General features: G+C 39.1%; 3 protein-coding genes across 3 annotated transcripts in view; 1 reads left to right on the plus strand and 2 right to left on the minus strand.

The window, feature by feature from the left end:
• Positions 1-1,647: 1,647 nt before the first annotated feature.
• On the minus strand, positions 1,648-8,458 carry qrsl1 (glutaminyl-tRNA amidotransferase subunit QRSL1). The gene is made up of 11 exons (XM_077584348.1): positions 8,344-8,458; positions 7,958-8,117; positions 7,788-7,886; positions 7,610-7,706; positions 7,282-7,443; positions 7,032-7,207; positions 5,483-5,595; positions 3,856-4,048; positions 3,603-3,720; positions 3,259-3,464; positions 1,648-3,036 (listed from the first exon to the last, which is right to left on the minus strand). The coding sequence occupies exons 1-11, from the start codon at positions 8,365-8,367 to the stop codon at positions 2,825-2,827; spliced, it is 1,560 nt and encodes a 519-aa protein (XP_077440474.1). The 5' UTR covers positions 8,368-8,458; the 3' UTR covers positions 1,648-2,824.
• Positions 8,456-12,590, plus strand: rtn4ip1 (reticulon 4 interacting protein 1). The gene is made up of 9 exons (XM_077584471.1): positions 8,456-9,022; positions 9,194-9,345; positions 9,433-9,501; positions 9,580-9,704; positions 9,786-9,834; positions 9,907-10,043; positions 10,491-10,674; positions 11,996-12,088; positions 12,299-12,590. The coding sequence occupies exons 1-9, from the start codon at positions 8,767-8,769 to the stop codon at positions 12,416-12,418; spliced, it is 1,185 nt and encodes a 394-aa protein (XP_077440597.1). The 5' UTR covers positions 8,456-8,766; the 3' UTR covers positions 12,419-12,590.
• Positions 12,591-13,129: 539 nt separating this feature from the next.
• Positions 13,130-22,573, minus strand: part of crybg1a (crystallin beta-gamma domain containing 1a) — a 46,525-nt gene continuing 37,081 nt past the window's right edge. Inside the window, exons 6-23 of the mRNA XM_077584221.1 lie at positions 22,451-22,489; positions 22,231-22,349; positions 20,761-20,938; positions 20,075-20,214; positions 19,646-19,772; positions 19,540-19,575; positions 18,584-18,744; positions 18,351-18,477; positions 18,121-18,266; positions 17,199-17,325; positions 17,102-17,128; positions 16,802-16,914; positions 16,547-16,679; positions 16,328-16,467; positions 15,347-15,470; positions 15,080-15,238; positions 14,520-14,682; positions 13,130-14,254 (exon numbers count right to left, since the gene is read on the minus strand). Of these exons, the coding sequence (XP_077440347.1) occupies positions 14,166-14,254; positions 14,520-14,682; positions 15,080-15,238; positions 15,347-15,470; positions 16,328-16,467; positions 16,547-16,679; positions 16,802-16,914; positions 17,102-17,128; positions 17,199-17,325; positions 18,121-18,266; positions 18,351-18,477; positions 18,584-18,744; positions 19,540-19,575; positions 19,646-19,772; positions 20,075-20,214; positions 20,761-20,938; positions 22,231-22,349; positions 22,451-22,489 (2,148 nt within the window). The 3' untranslated portion in view covers positions 13,130-14,165. The remainder of the gene's footprint in view (positions 14,255-14,519; positions 14,683-15,079; positions 15,239-15,346; positions 15,471-16,327; positions 16,468-16,546; positions 16,680-16,801; positions 16,915-17,101; positions 17,129-17,198; positions 17,326-18,120; positions 18,267-18,350; positions 18,478-18,583; positions 18,745-19,539; positions 19,576-19,645; positions 19,773-20,074; positions 20,215-20,760; positions 20,939-22,230; positions 22,350-22,450; positions 22,490-22,573) is intronic.

Here is a 22,573-nt window from a genome sequence, read left to right on the forward strand (position 1 = left end):
ATCCTCCTGTCATTTAAAAAAAAAAAAGAAATTAGGGGAGACAGCATAATTTTTGCATTATTAAACACTGTATCGTTAATTTTCATCACTTGATAATGGTTTGTCAAAATAACAGACTAACCACTAGTGTAGATTTGCACAAAAATATGAAATAGGCCAAATTTTGACATATTAGAGCTCCTTCCGATGCTCTTTATCTTGATGTAATGCAAGGTGCCCCGATACTTTCGTGTACAGACCCTCATTAAGAACCTATCAAGTAATGGGAGTCTCTGTGCACTTGTTGTTATAGATTAGGATTATTACTGTACATCCAATTTGTAACCTCTCTAAGATATATAATCACAATGAGTTAAGTTGTTGAGAGTTTTACATGCGTGAATTATATAAGGCTCTGAAACTGAAACCTAGGACTTATTTTATCTTGAGCAACGATGAGTTCACACTTGTGTAAATGTAAGCAATATTTGCATTTCTCTTTCTATTCAACATTAGTGAGAAATGAGTGAGCTGATAGCGACCCCATGTTTTCAATGCCTCCCTCCTCGACATGATGCTTGAGTGGGCATCTTGTCAACATTGAAGTTATCGCACGCCACATACCCCAATACAAGATAAGCCAGCAAAAAAATTTCCGCGAAACATGGTCACATTCAAACGGGGTGGCCAATCATTTGGCTGCCACGACAACCATCTGTGCAGTATGTAACCCTGCTGCTAGCTTGCTGCGGATAACGTTTTGCGTGACCTGCTTTTGATGCGGCATAAGTGAAACTTATTTGTCACTCAGGAAGCTGTCACTTTACCTCAGCTTTTATACGTTTTTTTTTCATTATACATGTGTTTCCACAATGGCTTGACTATGATAAATGTGTGTGTGGGCATGTGACAGTAGCAATAATAAACACGTTTGCTATTCTGAATTGAGCTTGCCTTGTGTTGTTTGATGCTGACTAAATACAACACTGCCCTAGTAGGTGGAACAATCTAGTCTTAATTGGATTAACCATGTCTCACCACAGACACAAAAAAAGTTACTTTAAATACAGCACATGCAATGTGTTACTCTCAGTGGGAGTAATTTAAATTTAGCTAGCAAGCTAAATGTAGCAACTGCGAGCTGGGATTTGAGGATTTGGAGTGGTACAATTCCTATGAGAGAATGAGGCAGGTTATTTTAAATGTGCAGAAATATGTACAGCAAATTATTTCTGGGATTACTTTAGTAAATAATTTATATTAATTGCAGTACCAAAAACAAAACATTACATTTATGTAAAATTACCAGTAGGCATATTTGGGCCAATTAGCAAGTGAACTGTTTTGAGTTATTTGGAGTCATCAGAGAGCAGGTTATTTGAGTTTCTGTAAACACTTTATTTTTTAGCACCTTTCTAGCTCTGTAATTGGATGTCTGGGTTCATCTGAGCTCCCTTGACACTTAAATGCAGAGCTCCTCAATTACATTGCTACGTTTCTATAGAACTTAAACCAAGCTAATATCTTTTCATCCTCTCGCTCTCTAAAATAAATAGCCTACATTTTGACCAACTGTTTTTGGACAACTACTCGTCATTAAGACAAAAATTGTCAAAACTTGCAACTTAACAATCAATACGTTTGCAATGGTGTTTCAGTAATTCCAAGAACAAGGCTATGTACATTTATTACAATAATTATTAAAAAATTCAAAACTATTGTCCATTGACAGTATGACTTTATACAGGTGATAATTTAAGAGGGCATACAATATGCGCACATCCATAATTCCCATCGAAGGGCTGAGCAATCGAAACACAGAAAAAGAAAGTGTACATCAAATTAAAATCTTGTTTTTTTCCATGGCCTATGATGCAGTGGTAGCTACTAGGGTGTGCCCAAAAAAGATAAAATTAATTAAAAAAAATCGATTCTCATTTAGTACGATTCAGAATCGATTTTGAATGGCCCAAAATGGATTTTATTTAAATTATTTTATACTGTCTAGCCTTTGTCTGTGTGTGCCTTTATTTGGAGCGCTGTTCATGTTGTACCCGATTTGGCCACTTAGGGGCAGTGTGGTTCTACGTTGTCTAATACACTGTTAAGTTGTAGCCACATTAGAGAGTATAAGGAAAAAGTCACAATCAAGTTATTCCAATAAAAGTTTGTTTTTTTGCTGTGTGGAGCCGTTCTTTTGAGTGATAAAAGTGCCACGAGTAGTGCGCTAATTAGCAATAGCGAGTCAGACTGGAATAGATCATTACAATTTCTTGCATTTATAGATTGAAGCAAAAATCATTGTCAATCAAATAATTTTGAATCAAAAAACGTTCTCAATCGAAAATCGATTCTGAATCTGATTGCAGGCCGAAAAATCAGAAACAAATCGAATCGTGAGACATTCAAAGATTCCCACCTCTAGTAGCTACCAACATTTGGCTATAGGCTAATTGCTGGAGTCATCATAGGAGACAAAAACAACCAAACAAAACCCCCATCTCAATCTATGATGATTTCAATAGTTACAGCATTTTTTCAAAATAAAAAGTGATTTGATTCATTTCATAATTATTTTATAAACAAGGCTGTACTTTGATAAGGTAATTTAACTAGATGACAAAAAGATTGATGTCATGGTCGTTATTGATGCTTGTACCGTTGTGACCACCATTATGTATAATGCAGTTACAGTTTGTTTGATTCGCTTCCACATTGTTCAACACAAGAGTCAAAAAGCAGATTTCTGTGGCTGGCTGTTTCACTACGGGAAACGTATGCATGGCTTTTAAAGTCTTTTTCATGGACTTAATGACAACTTTCAATCTTTAAGTAATAGATCTATTCATCTGTGCCCCCCCGCAAAGCTAATATTGTAACTGGAACTGTGCCCGTTGGATTCCTCAAAGTCACTGATGGAGGGAAATCCAACCCTTTGTTCGATCCACTGGGCAACACTAAGCAGCTTCTTGTCTCGGAAGGCGGGGCCTATGAGCTGTAAGCCAATGGGAAGGCCTCTTCTGGATAAGGTAGTTGGCACAGAAACAGCGGGGAGACCTGGAGCGAGGACAAACGAGAGCTGAAGGACAGTTCATGGAAAGGTGATGATTTTGATCTAAAGCGGAGTTGCAGGTTAATTTGGAGAGTGATAACAAGCAGGAAGAAAGTCAATCAATGACCTGATGGAAAACATCTCAGGTTTTCATGACCATGCTGTAATCTTTCTTTCTGGAAGTAAAGTGGTTGCGTCTGTTTTGAATTTCCTATTTATCAGCTTACCTGCCGTGTTGGCGGGAACGGTGAAGATATCCTCCTGCGCGCTTCGTGTTCGGTTGTCTTCTTGTGTGAAGTCAGCGTAACGTGCGGCATCTGAGAGAGTGGTGGGTGTCAACAGTACGTCAACACCCGAGCCGAACACGCGATTGAAATCGGCCGCAATCAGCCGACGAACCTTCTGGGCTTTCACAAAGTAGTGCTCGAAGTTTCTGACAAAGTGGGAGGAAAAGGTTACAATCAGAGAAGAAGAAAAATGCCCTAAATGACTGAAATTTGAATTCATTGATTGTGTTAAATAACTGGTTTATGATATTTTTTTGTCTCACGAGGAAAAAATGTTGCCTTACTGTTTGAGCAAGAAGTAGTTTCCAGATAATATTCTGCTTCTCACAACGTCATTGAAACCCTCATGTCGTGTGGTGGCATACATGGCCTCTGTGGAACTGTTCACTCCGCTACGATGGCCTGATCAATAAGGGTATGAATGAATACATATCATCGTCGTCATCGAAGTCTACGTCTACCTGAGATCCCTCTAGCTTGTCAATAATGAACACCGAGTACAAACACGGATTTCCTGTGGTACGTGAACGCATTTACCAAACTGCAGGCCATCGAAGCGCGCCATGTTCGATGCCACCTCAGCACAGCACAGGATGTGGTAACACGCAATGGAGAACGGGCTGTGGGGGAGGAACACTTGCTCCACACGCGCACCCTCTTTCTCAAACATGTCGGCGACCCGACTCCACTGTGCCGCCGTCTCCTCGGACAGTCCAGGGGCGTGGAACTCCTGAACCGGATGGGAGGGCACACGCAGCTTTGTTAGTTTGTCGGTGTCTGACGTGTTGGGTGTCAAAGTAGTGTGTTTATTTTGGGTTAAATTAAAGTTCCTTTAACGCTGCTAATTTTTATAAACGTGTGATTAATGACCGCCCCTTACTTGGAAAGCCTGTACTGGGGGAGGAGACACATCCACGTCAAAATTTAGCAGTAATAAATGTAATAATAATATTGTATTTTACAATTGTAAAAATGTGCAGAATTTCACAAGTTACTTCATGCTAAAGATCAGATAGCTCTTAATATGAAAAGGAAAAACACTGAGCTGTCACCGATGTCTTACAAATGCAATGATGCCATCTAGTGGCAGAAATGCAACCTCAACACAAATCAATATCACACTTGTTTTTCAACAGTACATCTTAATTTTAACTCAATTTTATGAACTATTATGAAATTACTGTATCGATGACTAAAAGATGCAGCCATATTTATATTAGTTTAACATTCTTTTCCCCACTTTTATGTTAACATGAGTATTAAAACTTAGAAAAAAATATTTTTTTTTCATTATATCCCCTTCAGACCCATAGATGATTGCAGTGGACAATAAACCAATAAAACAGATAATTTGGATGATGTCAACCCTTCTAGTTCATGATTGGATCCTAGCTAGCTAGCTAGCTACCAAGTTGATTTGCATGATGTTCATGTACAAAATGTTACATATAAGCTTGGTAAGTTTACAACACGACGTTACAGTCATATTATCCTGGCGTCTACTATAAAAAATTAAAACATGACATAACCCCCCAAATTTGTTTCCATGTTGTTCTTATTTAGGAAAAGAGTCAAAATCAGCAAACAAAAAAAGGAAAGAAAAATGTGTCTGAAGGGGTTAATGTACCGGTACGTTTAGAACAGAAATACAATTCTTTCTTTCTTTGTCAAAAAAAAAAGGAAAGAAATAAAATTTGCGATTATTCGTGCGTTAACTTAACTTGAGTCATGCGATTAATTACGATGAATATTTTAATCTTCTGACATCCCTAGTGTTGAATAAGATTTAGGACACAAATCAACATCCATTCATTTTTGGTATTATGATATAAAAGACTTGAACGCATCAGTGACATTAGCATGGGCATTGATACAGTACAAGGAAGAACCATCATTACTTGAAAGCAGGTGATCCTAAGTTGCCGTATTTGTGATGAACATTAAGAATAATGCCGTATTGTTATGCACAGCATGTATGTGTCCATAACACAGTTTGCAACTGGAGTTGAGATGATGGCAAACGAGTTCTACATGCCAATCCAAGAAGAAGGCAAAAACTAAATACAGTCAAATCATAGAACATCGTAATGATTAAGCGAATCCTTATTGGAAAATGAAAGTTTAGTACGATAAATATTTGCAAAAAAATAAAGAGTAAATGAACCTTTGGAACTCCTATGCGGAGGTTCTTGACGTCAAAGTTTTCAGGCAGCTCTGTTGACGATGGGGGTGCAGGAACTGTGGTGGAGTCTTTTGTGTCAAGGCCTTGGAGAATACCTGGTTGATGTGTCAACAAGATCTCAGATAAGATCTTCCGGTTTCAACATTTGCGGTGTTTACAATACAACAAATGAATAATGCTTTTTATTCATTTAGAGAGTCGATAGAGATTTTTTTTTAGGACCACATTTGGTAACAAAGGGAGGCACGTTATGAAAAAAAATGACTGAAAATGTGTCTCTGGGATGTCTGCACATCCATCAAGTGCTATCAAGCTCTAAAACAGGAAGCACAGATGAGCGGGGTTTTAAGGCCCATGTCGCACCTGTGGGGACAAGACACCTGACACCCATCATAACGTTTACCTCATCATTGTCAGGAAAGACTAATTGTCAAGTACTAGTACTTGACTACTTATTCATCGTTCACGGCTGCATTGACATGCAAAAGAAGACAAATAAATTTACTCACCAACAGTTCACACTTCTCTGTGAATTCCGATTGTAAAACATAGTTTAAAACTTTTAACTGTACGTGTGATACTTCTCAACAATGTTATCCTCCTCACCAATTTTCACATTTTAGAAGAAAAAAAATAGAATTGGAAGCATTTACCAGTAATTGTTATTCAGCATTGGTAGATTGAAAGGATTCATCCTTGTGAATCAGTAATGACATTAATCATATATTCAAATAATAGACTTGTTACCACAACAATTGGAAAATACTACATCCCTGTTTCTAGCAACTGATGCGTTAAGTAAGGTCAGTTCCAGCTAGAAAATATATTACCTAATGCAGCACTAATATAAAAGCTACTATTTTGTACTTTTCTGTAAAGTTTATATATAATTTTAGTCACTTTGTAGTGCATCTAATGACTATGATTATGTTTGACTTTGAGTCTATGTATCACATTTCGCTGCAATTTTTTTTTGTGGTTTATTTCAATCAATTAATGTTATTTTTAATGATCAATTAATTTGTAATATTTATTTTTTAATTGTAAAGAGACTTTATGGAAACCTCATATAGCACTGTCATATGATATAAATCTTATTAACTCATTCACTGCCATTGACGGCTATAGACGCCAAACATTCATTTGAACTCTTTCTATTAGTTTAACATTTTTTTCCACTTTTGCTAACAAGTGTATGAAAACCTAGAAAAATAAATTGTAAATTTAGAACAGATTAATTGTTAGTTAACTAGTGAAGTCATGTGATTAATTACAATTAAAAATTGTAATCACATGACGGGCCTAATTTGAAAAATATATATTAAAAATAAGGGGCATTTAATCGTAATTAATCGCATGATAATTTTATATCTGTTATGAATGTAAAATAAAAAATGAAATGAAATGAAAAAATGTTAAACTAATAGAAATACTTCACATGAATTTTTCACGTCTATAGTCGTCAATGGCAGTGAATGAGTTAAAAACATGTCATTGCATGGGTTAAAAATAATTTCCAAGTTCAACCTACCTAAAATAATGGCTGCATCGCTGGCACTTCGTGTCACAATGCCTGGAACATCAAAGGAGTTAACCAGAGGTATGAGGCCATGTCTCGACAGCAGCCCATACGTTGGCTTCAAAGCCACAACGCCACTCAGCGCGCCGGGGTTACGGGTGGAACCACCTGTGTCCGAGCCTAAAGCGCTACCGTGAACACAAATCACAATTATCATTCTCTTTCACTTTGTAACACTTTTGAGATTGATTTGATGCCTCACAAGTAACTGGTCAGAGAGGCCACAGCTGCTGCACTTCCTCCTGAACTTCCTCCAGAGATAACCCAGTCAGAGTCCGGTACCGCTCCTGTACGCTCACCGTAGGGCGAAGCGTAGCTCCACGGGTTCCTGACTGGTCCAAATGCACCATCGGTACTTCCCGAACTGGAAGACAAAGAAGCAAAATGCTAACAAACAATAGCTGTGACTGATTTGACATATATGGTAAAAGTGACATCATTTTTCCCAGGTGAAATAACATTCAAGATATCGGAAATGTTAATTTTGACTGGCTAACTAAATGTTTTGATACTTCCAACAATGCTTGTACCCCATAGCAAACTCGTCCATGTTGGTCTTCCCAAGGAGAACAGCTCCTTGGTCAAACAGCTTCTGGACTACTGTGGCATTGTATGGTGGAGTGTAGTCTGCAACAACAAGAATCAGCAAATCGCCACTGCTTAGTAATAATATTAAAGGAACACACAATGAGCATGTCCACACAATACCTTTAAGCATACGTGAAGCACATGTGGTCTTGACGTTTTTCGTGCAAAAGTTGTCTTTGACTGCAAAAGGGATTCCATCCAGAGGACCTTTAGGGGTGCCTACAGAAGAGCATCAAATATTGTTGTGACTACACAAAGCACTACACTTTAACAGCGGCTGTTTTTTTCACCTCGTAGGAGTCTGGTCTCTGCTTCATAAGCCTGCTTTAAGGCTAGGTCTTCTGTCACTGTGATGTACGCATTTAGATGCTGGTTCTGCTTGATGCGGTTCAAACACTTTCTACACAGCTCAGTTGGAGAGATCTTTCCCTCTCTGAGTGCAATGGAAACCTGGGAAATTAAAACGTACATCCAAAGCTTGTATGCTGCGTATATGTAAATTTCGGTCGTAAAATTGATACAATAGAAAGGTTACATGGTTAGTGGTCGTGTAGTTATTTAGTGATAGAATTCGATATTCATCTTACACACAAGACAGGTAGTCAGATATAATAATCTATCTAATGTTACATTTTACACGCTAACACGCAACTTTTAAACACGAAGCCGCACTGACCTCTCGTAAAGTGAGGTTGAGCATATTTACGATACGCCCAGGATTTAGCAGTCAACCTTCACAACGGTGTGCTTGCTGCATCAGAAGGCTGACATGTTTATTTGGAAAATCCGGCTGTTGTAACAACGCTTTGTTTCATTGGCCTGTATTCTGAGCAAGCTTGGCTCTGATTGGTTGAAACAGTAACCCCGCTCATTCCGGAAGTGTTTTTTTTAAGAGAAGCACACCGTTTTGAAAGGACAACATATTTCGATTTTTTCAATATGACAATTACAAGAGGGAAAATGTTTACAGTAAGAATGCGGTAGTACTTTACGAAACTTTCATAGGTCGGTGCAATGAAGGCTTTGCAGGTATAATCGTCCATTTTCTTACAGAGGTGGCAACTTTGGTGTAATTTGTTAATAATTGAACTATCCAGAGATGGCAGCTCTTAGACGTGTCATGGACAGTAGGTGGTTATTTCACCGTGGCATTTCAAGAACATCAGCATCCAGATTTTTCAAGACCTCCAGCAGCTGCAGAACTGTCATGCCCGCATGGGTCATTGATAAATATGGTGGCAATGATGTTTTGCGGTTCACCAAAGATGCCAGATTCCCCATCATCAACTACCCTAATGAGGTTATTGTCAAGGTGTGTGCAGCAGGACTGAACCCAATTGACGTCAGCATGAGAGGTGAGTGACACGTTTGTGCTCATGAATATTCAAACTGTAGCTAAGTGACAATCAGACAGAAGCACAACACTATTGTGGTTTTGATCAAACGTACCGGTATACCGAAAGCAAAAGTCATCTTGAGATGTACTGTAATGTTGTGTGCACTAATGATATCTTGCATTCTGCCAGGTGGCTATGGTGCTGCTACCATGTCCATGAAGCGAGACCCTCTGAACTTGAATCAGACGGAAAATGAGTTCCCGCTCATCCTGGGGAGGGACGTGTCTGGGGTTATCATGGAGTGTGGCCTGGATGTGAAGTACTTCCGAGAAAGGGATGAGGTAAAAACAGACTGACGCACATTTTTATGCTTTCATTTTTCCATTAAGTCAAAGATTAAAACCAGAGGCTGCGTATGTCCTTGTCAGGTGTGGGCTGCCATCCCACCGTGGAAGCGCGGAAGCTTGGCTGAGTTTGTTGTGCTGAGTGCCAATGAGGTATTGCGTCATAATAATGGCAATGGAGGTATTTACATGTGAAGGCTGACGTGTTCGCGTTTGTACTGTCACACTCAGGTATCCCTCAAACCAAAGTCACTTAGCCACGCAGATGCTGCAGCCATCCCTTACGTAGCAAACACGACCTGGTCAGCGCTCGTCAACACCGGCGGGCTCACAAAAGACAACTGTGCCAAGAAACGGTGAGGGAACACACACACACACACACACGTGCACGCACACACGCACGCACTCTCAATTCTCTCTCTTCTTCTTCGTCACAGTGTTTTGATCCTCGGTGGGTCTGGTGGAGTGGGAACATTTGCCATTCAGGTACGTGTGCCAAATCTCACACAAAATTGAATCTAATTTCAAATAATCTTGACATTCATGTTACTGTTGTAGATGCTGAAAGCGTGGGGAGCTCATGTGACCGTAACATGCTCCCAGAATGCTGAGCGCTTTGTCAGGGGGCTCGGAGCGGACCACGTGGTGGACTACACGGCCGGACCTGTTGAAGTGCCGCTCGCTGCCCTGGACAAGTGAGAACATTCCGTGTCAAACTGGGGATCCTTGACAGAGCTGGGCAATTTGGCCTTTTTCCAAAAAGCGTATATTTTATTTTATTTTATTTTACTTTATTCCCCATGATACCAAATAATCTTTGAAACAGTTTTTTCCCCCTTCCAGCAGTAATTTGCATCAACTTGCACAGAAATAGTTGTGGAAAATAAACACACATTTCCCAAGTATGTTAATTTATCATCAAGTGAAAACAAAAATTGCTCCTAGAATTCCGTCCTTGGACAGGATTTATTCTGGCTACATCAAAACACCTTGGTGAGCTCACGTTTGGGGGGCAAAAAAAAAAAAAAAGCAATGTGTGTATTCTACTAACTTGTCCGCATTTTAAAACTATTGTACATACTAAAAGTAATTATATGATGTTGTAATTTTGGACTGCTCTCATCACCATCCTCCTCTTGAAGATTTGACCTGGTCCTGGATAACGTTGGAGGCAGCACAGAACGCTGGGCGCTGAATCTGCTCAAGCCATGGAGCGGCGCCAAGTACGTCACCCTCGTTACGCCCTTCCTCCAAAACACTGACACGATGGGGATTGCTGATGGAATGTTGAAGACTGCCGTCATTGTAGCCAGTAAAGCCCTCAAGGTAGGGGGGATTTTTTTTTCTCCTTAAAACCAAGTTGACGGCTCATTGACAAACATTTTCAAAATTAGGTTGATGAATTATTCTACAAGTGCATGTACATAAATATGTTTACTTTCACACTTGGAGGGTTGGAAGATACACAGCTGTTAGCACACAAGCAATTAAAAAGTCGATTTTCCATAATCTTGTATAGAAGTTGACAAACGTTTTGCTTTTGTCACAATAGCACCCTCTGCTGGATTTTTTTTTTCCATCTGTGCATGTGTGGGCGTCACTGTACTTTAGGTGAGCCCCTCGCATCATCACATAAGAATAATATCCATTATGTCCAGTGTGGTAGAGAGTGTGTGGGATGACTTGAAGCAGGAAGTGAGGAGAAATTAATTTAAAATTCAGATTTATTTACAACAGGCTGTATAGAGTATTTTCCTCTAGGTAGGAAAAAATAGTTACAAGCAGAACAATTTATTGTTTATTATTTATTCTTCCAACTACAATTAACATTTGTATGAACCTTTTGCGGAAAATGGGAAGGCAATCAAGACAATTATTATTGTTGAGTACTGTAACTTATCAAAATGTACAAAATTGAAGAAAAAAAACAGTCGATTGAAATGTATTGCACTTAAAAGTTAAATAAACATTTGACCCAATTATCAATTTCAAAATAAACTTTATTTACAATTAGAGCAGTGCTTCTAAATTATTTTTTTATTAGGCCCCCCCAGAAAGAAGAAAATATGCCCCGCCCTCCAACTCTCCTCCATGACAATAAATAGGATAATTTTTCTATAAAATTGTTGTAAGTGCACCTCTGCAGTCTGCAATGGAGCTAATAGACCTTGCTCTTTGACAATGCAGTATATCTACGGCTCTGTGACAATGAGAGCGCCACTGCCACCTACTGTGGTGGATGTGCAATTACACTATAATATGAAAAAAAAACCTTTCCCTGTGGTCACATGCTTTTGTCATAAGTAGCAGGTGACCTCACCCTTCTATCAAAACCTGACACTCTTGTCTGGAGGCCCGTGTTGTGTAATGTCATTTCGTATTTGCATGGAAAACAACAGAAACGTATTACTTTGGCGCCATCTATTCTTGTTGCAGTGCCAAGGCACTATGTTGAAGTCATTTGAGTATTTTCATTTTGACAAAAACAGTACTTGGCCACATATCTATGGACAATTATAAACCTTTTTTTAGGTGAGGCGTCACGTAATAGGGCTTCCTTCTTTTTGACCGAAACTGATGTTTTGTCACATGAGCAGACCTCTAGAATCAAGTTTGCCTTTCATTTGCTGGCTCCGTTCTCTTGCAGCACCTCGCTAAGGGAGTCCACTACCGTTGGGGATTCTTTGCACCGAGCGGTCTAGCACTGGATGAAATAAGGGAGATGGTAGATGCAGGCCAGGTACTGTATGCTATATTATTCATAGTCTGATCAACTTTAATGTGATGGAATCTCAGGTCACAACCATTCCGATCTATGGACAATTTAGAATCTTCGTAGGACTTAACTGTTATTGTAGGTAGTAGTAACCTTTTATGTTTACAGAAAAAAAAAAATCAAATTAGCTTCGAGCTGCACAAGTGACTTTGCCTGTGCCGGCTTCATTTGCAGATCCATGCAGTTGTAGAAGAAACGTTCACCTTTGCGCAGGTTCCTCAGGCCTTTGCGAAAGTGGAGAAGGGTCACGCCCGAGGAAAGACTGTGGTCCAGATCGACAAGTTGGATACATGATGCATAGCATAAAAAAAAAAAAAAAAAAAAAGAGTTGACAAGTGTATGAAATCTTGATGTGTTTGACTGCTGAAATTGAGTGTAAAGACTATTTATACCTTCTAAATGCTTGCAAAGTTTTATTTTTCACATCTTAAAATAAATGTTCATTTTAAAGCCTTCGTTGTATATTTTATGCAATGACAATAAGGATCTATCTATTTGATGTTTTATTTAAACAAAAACAAAAAAAAGAAGCTATTTGTATATTGTGTATACAGTATTTATTCACCAAAAACCCTTTGACAGATCTGCAATCATTACCGTAGTATTGTAGTACCTTCACACGAGCATGGGGGAGCATGCAAACATCACACGGGAAGGCTGCAGCTGAAATTTGAACCCTCATCCTCAGAACTTTGATTCACATGTTCAAATTCAGCCATGGCACATCCCCGTCTACTCCAGCATAACCAAAATGTCACCTGTTCACAGCCATTTTGCTCTGGTACAGTATTTTCTTGTTGGTAAGTTAGCTTTTAGCATTGCAGGAGTTTCCATTTTATTGGGGCCAAAGTTCAAATAGTTCTACATGGCAAGCCCAACTAATAAATCTTTAATGAATGCAGGGTTACACTTTACATTTTCTTTTTGTAGAGTCGCGGCAACAAACTTTTCAAGTCGAGTCAAAACCCGAAATATGTTGCTTGTCTGGAATGATACACGAGAACATAACAGGTATTTTCTCTTTTATATATTTACATATTTACAACAGTTGATTCAAAATGTAAAATCTAATTACAATCTAATATGAATCTCATTCAGTGTTACTCTGAAAACATTGCATAACTTTACAATATTACCAACAGTAGTGAAAAAGATGAATAAAATATATCTTTGGAGTTGAGACTTCATTGCGTCCATCAACATGAGATGAGGAAGCAGACACCGTCCATGTAAGTAGAGACGTCACGTACCAGGAAGTCAAGAGAATTGCAGCATTGGGCTGACATTACACTATGAGCAAAATGCAACACATAAAGCAAAGGCGGCTACATAAATAAGAACACATTTTATAAAATACAAAAACAACAAACGTGTTATGTTAAGTTAACGATTACTTTATAATCAGAACATAATTACTAGGGGTGTGCCAAAAAAATCAATTCTCATAAGAATTGCGATTCTCATTTAGTACGATTCAGAATCGATTCTAAATGTCCCAAAATCGATTTTTAAAAATGTTTTTTATACTGTCTTGCCTTTGTCTGTGTGTGCTTTTATTTGGAGCCCTGTTCATGTTGTACCCAATTTGGCCACTCAGGGGCAGTGTGGTTCCACACAGTCTAATACATTGTTAAGTTGTAGTTCCAATAAAAGTTGTTTTTTTGCAGTGTGGAGCCGTTTTTTTGAGTGATAAAAGTGCCGCGAGAAGCGCACTAATTAGCATTAGCGAGTCAGACTGGAGTAGGTCATTACAATTCCTTACACATCTATAAATTGAAGCAAAAATCATTGTCAATCAAATCATTTTGAATCAAAAATCGTTCTTAATCGAAAATCGATTCTGAATCGAATCGCAGGCCCAAAAATTGGAACCGAGACATTCAAAGATTCCCACCCCTAGTAGTTACCCTCCTCCACAAGGGTCCGAATGCTACAAGAGTGCAGTGTTTGTGCAAAGTCTCACTCAGGATCCGTCTGAGTGGTGTGTGTGTGTGTTCCAGTAGCGGAGCCACATCTGAGGGCCACAATACGGCCCGGCGTGTCACAAAATCTCCAGTGCCCATCTTTGGTTTGGTTTTCCCTCCTCGAACGTGTTTAGGATCACCTGGTTGTGGTCGTACTGCTGACCTCCTGTGATACACACCAGAGTGTTACATTATGTTATGCCGTAGAAGATCATCAAGTGTGCATCTGCACTAATATATATATATATATATATATATATATATATATATATATAATCATGTGTGTGTGTTTTTTTTTAAACACGTTTAAGTGTTAAGAATATTAAAATGCCTGCCTGTATAAATGACATTTCCATTAACTCCACTAATGGTATTTTTCTCACTTCACTGTAGTTGACTAATATGGTCAAATGGAGCCAGGGGAATCTGACCTTTAACCTGGAGGACGAGGCCAGGTTGGAAGTGGCAGCGCACCAGACCGTCTGAGGTGATGTCCCACAACATGTTGTCTTTTCCTCCTTCCGGAGACACGCAAAGCCGACTGCCTGCCATCGCCATGTCACCTGTCGTCCCCAGGCGACAGTCCTCAACCAGCTGGACGCAAACAGGACCAAAGTGCATGCAAGGTCATTTTTTGTTTTTTTTTGGTCAACTCGCTCCTCAACACCATTGAGAAGTAAATATTGTGGAGTGAAAATTCAACATTTGTGGCTAATTGATGCTGTACAAGCACAGCATTCTGCTCAACATGTACAAAGTTTAAAGCTATCCGGCAAGAAACAGAAAGACGAAAATAGTGATTTGCTGCTAACAATGAAGTTGGAGAAAATAAGAGTGAAGAGGCTGTTTAAGTATTCAGAGCTTATAAGTGGTTGCAATGCATTTAGTAATTGAAACAACATTTCTTTACAGTATATACAGAAATATATCAGTACATATACATCATACATATTATTGGCAAATACTCTCGTTATATACACGTCATGCTTACCTTGCATTTAAGCTGACCGTCTCTGTATAGCCAGAGTTGCTCTATGCCGCCTGTGTCTTCCACAGTGTGGACCCTCATCAGCTGGATGTCTTCCAGCGCCCCCGTCAATGACATCAGAAATCCCGTCTCCTTGTTGCGCAAACGGACACCAACCTGTTTCTGTTGGTCAAACGCATCAACAACATTTACTACGCCAACTGAAAAATCCCTTTCTAGTGTCACAATGAGCAAGACCGATGATGTGAATTTGCATGGGTCCCTCAATACCTGCAGCAGCGGCCGCAGTGATCCGATTCCCTTCCATCCACTGAGCTTGCACCAGTCGGCCACTTGACACGGCCGGAGCAGAACCTGCCGACCGCGGTAGTTGCTGCCTTCATAAAACACCCACCTAGAAGCGACAAGTGAAAAAAAAAAAATCTTTATATGGATGAGCTCCGCCGTTTTTCACATCTTGAGCACAATTACTACTCTTAACTCATTCACTGCCATTGACGGCTATTGACGTCAAAAATTCATTTGAACTATTTCTATTAGTTTTACATCCCCTCCCCCACTTTTGTTAACAAGAGTATGAAAACCAAGACTTTTTTTTTTTAAATAATCTTTTATTTTTTTATTTTTTAAAGATTATTAAAATTTAGGGGCATCAGGCGATTCAAATTAATAGCATGACTTCAATAGTATATATCACAAATTTTACATCTGTTCTAAATGAACTATTTTTCTAGGTTTTCATACTCTTGTTAACAAAAGTGGAAAAAAATGTTCAACTAATATAAATAGTTCAATTTTTTTTTTTTTAGGTCTATAGCTGTCAATGGCAGTGAATGAGTTAATTGCATGACTTCAATAGTTAACTCACAATGAATCACACATTTTAAATCTGTTTAAAATGTACAATAAACATTTTTTCCTAGGTTTTCATACTCTTGTTAACAAAAGTGGGAAAAAATGTTAAACTAATAGAAATTGTTAAAATGAAATTTTGACATCTATAGCCGTCAATGGCAGTGAATGAGTTAATAGGATGCTATACTGTTAAACTTCAGCTAATTATATGCAAAGGAATTTCTTAGAGATCTGTTACAACTTTTGCAAGGCTAGGAAGATCAGAAGACTTAAAGGCATTATTATAAATCATCATCATTGAATGAATACTTTGCCACTAGCCCCCCCCCCCCAACTGCTGACAGGAAGCTGAACACAAAAGCCTGCAATTCAAAACATAACCTTCTTTATACGTACTTTCCTCCTTCCACCACCAGGGAGCGTACGTGAGCAGAAAAGCCTGCTTGGTGCAGGTTCACAGCCCCGCGGGTCAGCACCACCCTGCGACCTGTGCAACCCGCCTTGCTGAATAGCAAGAGGGAGGGGAGGGACAACTCCTACACAAGAAAGCCGAGAGCTTTAGTACTCACGTGCAATATGACGCCAACTCAACACACAAACGCACAAAACACTTACATGGTCAACAGTTTGCATGGAACGGATCCTCACATCTGAGGACAGGAAGCCCATGAGCTCTGAGTCTGGATATTCTCCTTCCTCCAGTAAATACATGTTGTCAGTGAAGTTGCCGCCTTCATATGCGATCCAGCTGATGCATAGATGAAGACACTATTAACGACCTATACTTTTCGTCAGTGTCAATTAAAAGTACTTCCATATCCTTGCAAACGCATTTTTGCTGTCAGATCAGTTCAGTTGTGATTCCTGTACCTGCCAGCCAGCACCTTACAGGACCTGGGCACAAAGTCCTCATGCAAAGCTGCTGCACTGTCCTCCAGATCCAGCAGCTCACCCTTAAAGTTGGGCTCAGAGAACAGCTTCACCTGCACAGCAATACAAACACACGTTTATGGGCTCGGGACCAAGTGTCGAATGAATTGCATTTCTTGACATTTTGGATCATTTGCTTTTTACTTTATGGAATCTGTTCTAGCATGACTGTGGCCCAATACACAAAAATTCTCACAGATCCACTACAACACTTTAAGGAGAAATGGTTACACTACATACCTTGAACCGAGATTCCAACAATGTTTCCTGTAAAACAAGAAATGAGGGAATCTGAATGAGGTTTCTGAAAAGTGATTTTTTTGGTGTTTTTGTTTACATTGAAGACTGGCTGGATGGATGATATCTTGAAATTGGGGGCACCCCAGTCTTCTGGACACGAATACAGGCCTCTCTCCAGGATGTAGAGCTCGCCGCTGAATGCAGGATTCTCAAATGCCACCCAGCTGTCACCAAGAGAAGAAAATGGAATGACAGTCATGTTACAAGAAAGCATTCAGTATGTTAACCCTATTAAAATGGTGCCGACATAAAAGAAAAAATGAAAAGTCCATTTGCAGCTAGCTTTATTGATCAAGGTTTGCTACATGGTGACCCACAATTAAAACTCCTCCATCCATCCATCCATCCATCCATTTTAACCACTTGTCCTCACAAGGGTCGCGGGGGTTGCTGGAGCCTATCCCAGCTGGCTTCGGGCAGTAGGCGGGGTACACCCTGAACTGGTTGCCAGCCAATCGCAATTAAAACTCCTCAGAAATAAAATACAAACTAGTCCAATATTGTGAATACTATTTCACAATACCATCAATGCAAATATCTAACCACAGGAAATGAAAACTATTCAAATCATCGATATGGGGAGATCAGTTGCGCTAGCTTATTGTGAACTATATCCTCGGGGGTTATTTGTACACACCGTCAAGGTGTGTCAAGTGTTTTGAAAAGTGACAGAACTCTTAGTCATGTTTGTAAGAAGAATAGCACACGCCTAAAACTGCAAGTGTCAGCATGAAGGGACACAATAAGAACATTTGATGTTCCGCCTCCCCGAACTGGGCTAGGTTTTGAAGTCTCTACTTCTTTCCAGCCCATTTCACTCTGGATGGACCCTTAATCAGAACAATGGGAGGAAGGGGGAATGTGAAACATTTATGTTTACAATGCACATCTGAAAGCGACACATTTTTTGTCTTCCTAAAAATAATAATAATAATAAATAAAGGGAATATTTGACTTACACCCCACTGAAGACGTTGATGGATTGGGTTTTGATGCCATAGCCGACGTCCTGCATGTTGACAACGGGTCCCATTAGATCCACATTGAACCCTCGCTCATCCAAGTTGGGCTCACTGAACAATTTGATGTGTGGGGACAGGAAATTCTAGGGGAGATAACACCTGGTAAGAATTTGTCTCACAATCCATTATTGTAAAATATACAACATTAGTAATATCATAAAGCTTACCGCTCTAATGGGCCGAAGAGAGCGTAGACCATCCTCCGCTCCCCCCCAATCACCGCAATGAGAATACTCCCCTTCCTCCAGGATGTATTGCTGACCCTCAAAGTCTTCCTCTTGATAGCCAACCCAGCTACCAGACAAAAACACACAGAGGGTATTTTAGGCATTTCAAACCCACAGTGCCCAGGAATATAAACACACCCTACCCACTTGCATCTAAGAAGTCAAATACTCACAGACCACCAAGTATCTTGAGGGAGCCCACTGTCGAGATTGTATTCTTAGTTCCGCCGGAGCTGCCGTGTTGTGCTTCTGCCTCTTCTTTACTCAAGTTGTACAAGTCACCATCCACCTCGAAACACTGGCCCTCAAAATTGGCCTTCTCGAACATTAGTGCCTGAAGAAGCCAAAGGGGAAGGAACCAATTAACGGACCCTGCCCAGTGGATTTGTTTCCTGGACCTTGAATGAGTTATGTTGGAATGCAATTGCATGGAAATTCCAACACCGACGGCACCTTTGCAACCTAATGGCCATTATTTTGACAGATTTTCTGGAATATCAGTGGACATTGCTACTGGACACTTTGAATTGTAACTGAAAATACAATTTGTATCACAAAGTTCACAATCAGAAACATTAATATTGTTTACTCCTTCCAATTTCACATTTACACCCATTCATTGGATATTTCAATCATCAGAGTCATGCATTCTTCAACTTGCATGGACAAGCAGACAATTTCAATCCAAAAGCTAATGAGTCACAGAATATGATGAGAATCGTAAACTTTTATGGTTTCAGTCAAATATCTTTAACCCTTTTTCGAGTGCACCAATAATGGCGACAGAAGGAGCAGTAGCACCTGAGCTTGAAAAACTGTCAAGTTCAAGACTTCTTCCACGACTAATAACCGTCACATATTGTACAATACTGATACGTTTTTGTCATCACCGCTGTAAAAAGTGATACTTGTGGATGATTGTAACTTGCCAAATTCCGCTCTGTTTATTTACATTATGCAAATCTTGCTTAATTTACAGTATGTTAACTTAGGACAGGTTATTTATCTTAACTACAAGATCTTCATATCTACTTCCTACTTTTCTCTTACAATTTAGAGAAAACAGTGAATGTTACAGTCAATATATCTCATATGATACACAAACATACTGTAATGTAAGATTACAAACCTTGACTTCTTGAGGATGTTCCACCTTTATTGCCCCCTGTAAAGACAGACAAAGACTATCAGAATGATGATGATAGCGTGCACATTATATACGGTGTGCTCCTTACGATCCGAAGGGGTCTGAGAGAGCCAACAAAGGGCTGAGGGAATCCCCAGGCCTCTGAACAAGGAAACTCGCCTACTTCCAGCACTCCTACAAAACCTCCAAAGCCAGGATCGCTGTACACAAGCCAGCTAAACACATGCAGAGAAAGTTGTTTTGTAAAGACAACACAGTGATTATGAACAAGCACCTATTAATTATAATGACTGTCTTTTCATAACAATGATCCCATGATAAAGCTGGTATTTAGACTTAAAAACAGATGTTGCACTTAGATCACGTGGCAGTGCTTTCAAGGTACTAACTGTACATGAAAACAATGACAAGCGCAAACTGGAAAACAGGGATAAATAATGCGTATTAAACAACCTTAGAGCTTCAATTAGTACCAGTAAACAATAGCTGTCACATCACACTAGTTGCATCAACTTACACTCCAGAATGGACCTTGATGGAACCGGTGGCTTGGGGGATCCCAAAGGAGCCAATTTCAACTGTGCCATCACAGTAAGATAACACCCTTCCCAAACCATTATTTTCTGTAAACAGGTCAATTCTGGGTTGTCTATAGTCCTGCAACAGACAGAATAATCAGAAATACTTTTTGATTAATAATGACAAAAGTCCAGTTATTCATTAGAAACACTCTGTTTTGTTGTTGTTGTATTATATGCCTTAGCAGGATGCACTGTGGTTGTAGTTGACATTTAGAACACTTGTATTTAAAGTTAAGCATTAAAAAAAAAAAAGGCATTTCCATTGTTATAAAGATGCAATCCAGTAACTGCCGTGAAATATTCTTTGTGGCATAATAGAAATTATAATATTATTTTGCAGTGGTGGGTAGAGAAGCACTGCGTAATGCTGAGTGGTGCTTGTAGTATTTTAGTTACCTCGTTTGGCTGCATGAGAAGGACAAAATGTTGGGAACACCTCTCAAGGTGTTTAAATATAACACTGCAAATGACAGCCACAATAATTAATGTGTGGACTAATTAATCAAGAATCAGAATTGTTGGTGTAGTTATTGCATTGGATCTCATCACCATAATTGTGGCCAGTGAGTTGAAAAAAAAACAAACGCGAAGTGAGAGATTTGAGTCCAAGGCAGCAACTTACGTTTACTGCCAGTCGAATCGAGCCGATGGTCATGGGTGTCATTGATATAGGCTGACCCTTCTCATCCAGAGCTGTTGGGGCGCCCTCGTCAGCCCACATGTTCACTATATGATCTGTATGACCTTCCTCGAGGGCAATGACTCGACCCTGGAAGCCCTTGTGTTCATATAGGAGCCAACTAAATAGAAAAAAACATTAGATTATTAGATAATTAGACATTTAACTAATTTGCTCCCAAAAACGTATCAATACATTCGATTTTAAATATTACCATGGTCCCAAAAACGTATTTTTACATTTTAGTTTTATTTTATTTACATTTTTTTTTATTTTTTTTTATGTTAGAGCATACAGAAGCAGCCCCCAAACTGGAAAGAAAGCTTAAAGCAATGGTAGTTATTACAAAAACGGCCAGCAGGTGGCAGCAGAGTATAAGAGATCAACCATGGCCATATTGCAAAAAATTAATTGCAGCATCCATTCGTCTGTTAGGTTTGTTTGTTTCCCCCCTGATTGGTCCTATTGGACAAAGATCGGCTGCAAACGTATCAGCGGGACCGGTACAAGATGTATTCTCCGGAGTTTGTCAACTCACAAATACCGCGGGAATTCATCTTGCTCGCAAGATTATGAGTTAATAATAGTACATGAAAAGCCTATTTCCAATGATGTCGGGACATTGTGTAAAATGTAAATAAAAATAGAATACAAAGATTTCATATCCTTTTCAACCTACAGTATATTCAGTTGAATACAACACAAAAACAAGATTCTGAATGTTCAAATTGATGAAAAATAAAAAAAAATAAAAATTTGGTAAATATTCTGTAATTTTTTGTTTGATGACGGCAACACATTCCACAAAAACTGGGACAGTGGCAATAAAAAGATTTGGAAAGTTGAGGAATGCTCAAACACACCAGTTAGGAACATTCTAAAGGTTAACAGCTTAAGTGGAAACAGGTATGGAAAATATTTCTCAACATACAATTGCAAAGATTTCAGGAATTTCATCATATATGGTTCATACTATCATCAAAAGATTCAGAGAATTTGGAAAAATCTCTGCACAATAACCCCAAGCCCGAAAACCAATATTTAATACCCGTGACCTAACCCCTAACCCTAACCCTAACCCTAACCCTCATTGTCTAAAGGATATTGCCATGTAGGCTCATGAAAACCTTATAACCATCTTCAGGAAGAAAAAAAAAAGTTTACCAGTTCGAACATTACTAAATAAGTATTTACAAATCAATGTATACTGTTTTGATTTACGTTTTACACAATGTCCTAATTTTACTGGAATTTAGGTTTGTATTTGATTAATTAGTTTATCTTAGTAGATGTGCCAAGTAATAAACTAAAAGTAACTCACACAATAACACAACAAAGTAAAAGTAACTCACATAATGAACACAACTGGCTTAATAAATCCACAAGTACTTAAGGACAGTAAAGTCTGCTTACCATCCTCTGATGACTCGCACCAAGATGACAGGAGAAAGTTTCATTTGTGTGGCATCCTCCACGTCACTGCAGACCTCATAGACTTCACCATCGAACTTGTCGTGTTCGTGTATGAAAAGCTTGACGGGGACACAGAGGTGATGTTACAATCTGAGGTGGCGACGCTGCTTTAATTTGGTGTAAAAAAATAAATGTGTATTCAAGTAACATTCAATTGTACCTTTCCAGGTCTTTTGTGGAACCCTTTAACAGCCGGCGTCTGCAACAAATATCAAATAGCTCAGCTTTACATTTCGGTAAAGTCAAACATAATATATATGTAAAATACATTTGTTGTTATGTA

This window comes from Vanacampus margaritifer, chromosome 1, assembly GCF_051991255.1.
Source record: "Vanacampus margaritifer isolate UIUO_Vmar chromosome 1, RoL_Vmar_1.0, whole genome shotgun sequence".
NCBI lineage: Eukaryota > Metazoa > Chordata > Actinopteri > Syngnathiformes > Syngnathidae > Vanacampus > Vanacampus margaritifer.

What these genes read in the sequence shown, in the direction of transcription:
- qrsl1 (XM_077584348.1), bottom strand. Translation starts at nt 8,367, where the DNA reads ATGCTCAACCTCACTTTACGAGAG. An exon ending in TGCTTCACGTATGCTTAAAG is followed by an intron (nt 7,707 to 7,787) that starts GTATTGTGTGGA and finishes TTGTTGTTGCAG; the next exon opens with ACTACACTCCACCATACAAT. An exon ending in GCCTCTCTGACCAGTTACTT is followed by an intron (nt 7,208 to 7,281) that starts GTGAGGCATCAA and finishes TGTTCACGGTAG; the next exon opens with CGCTTTAGGCTCGGACACAG.
- rtn4ip1 (XM_077584471.1), top strand. Translation starts at nt 8,767, where the DNA reads ATGGCAGCTCTTAGACGTGTCATGGACAGTAGGTGGTTATTTCACCGT. An exon ending in AATTGACGTCAGCATGAGAG is followed by an intron (nt 9,023 to 9,193) that starts GTGAGTGACACG and finishes GCATTCTGCCAG; the next exon opens with GTGGCTATGGTGCTGCTACC. An exon ending in AGATGGTAGATGCAGGCCAG is followed by an intron (nt 12,089 to 12,298) that starts GTACTGTATGCT and finishes CTTCATTTGCAG; the next exon opens with ATCCATGCAGTTGTAGAAGA.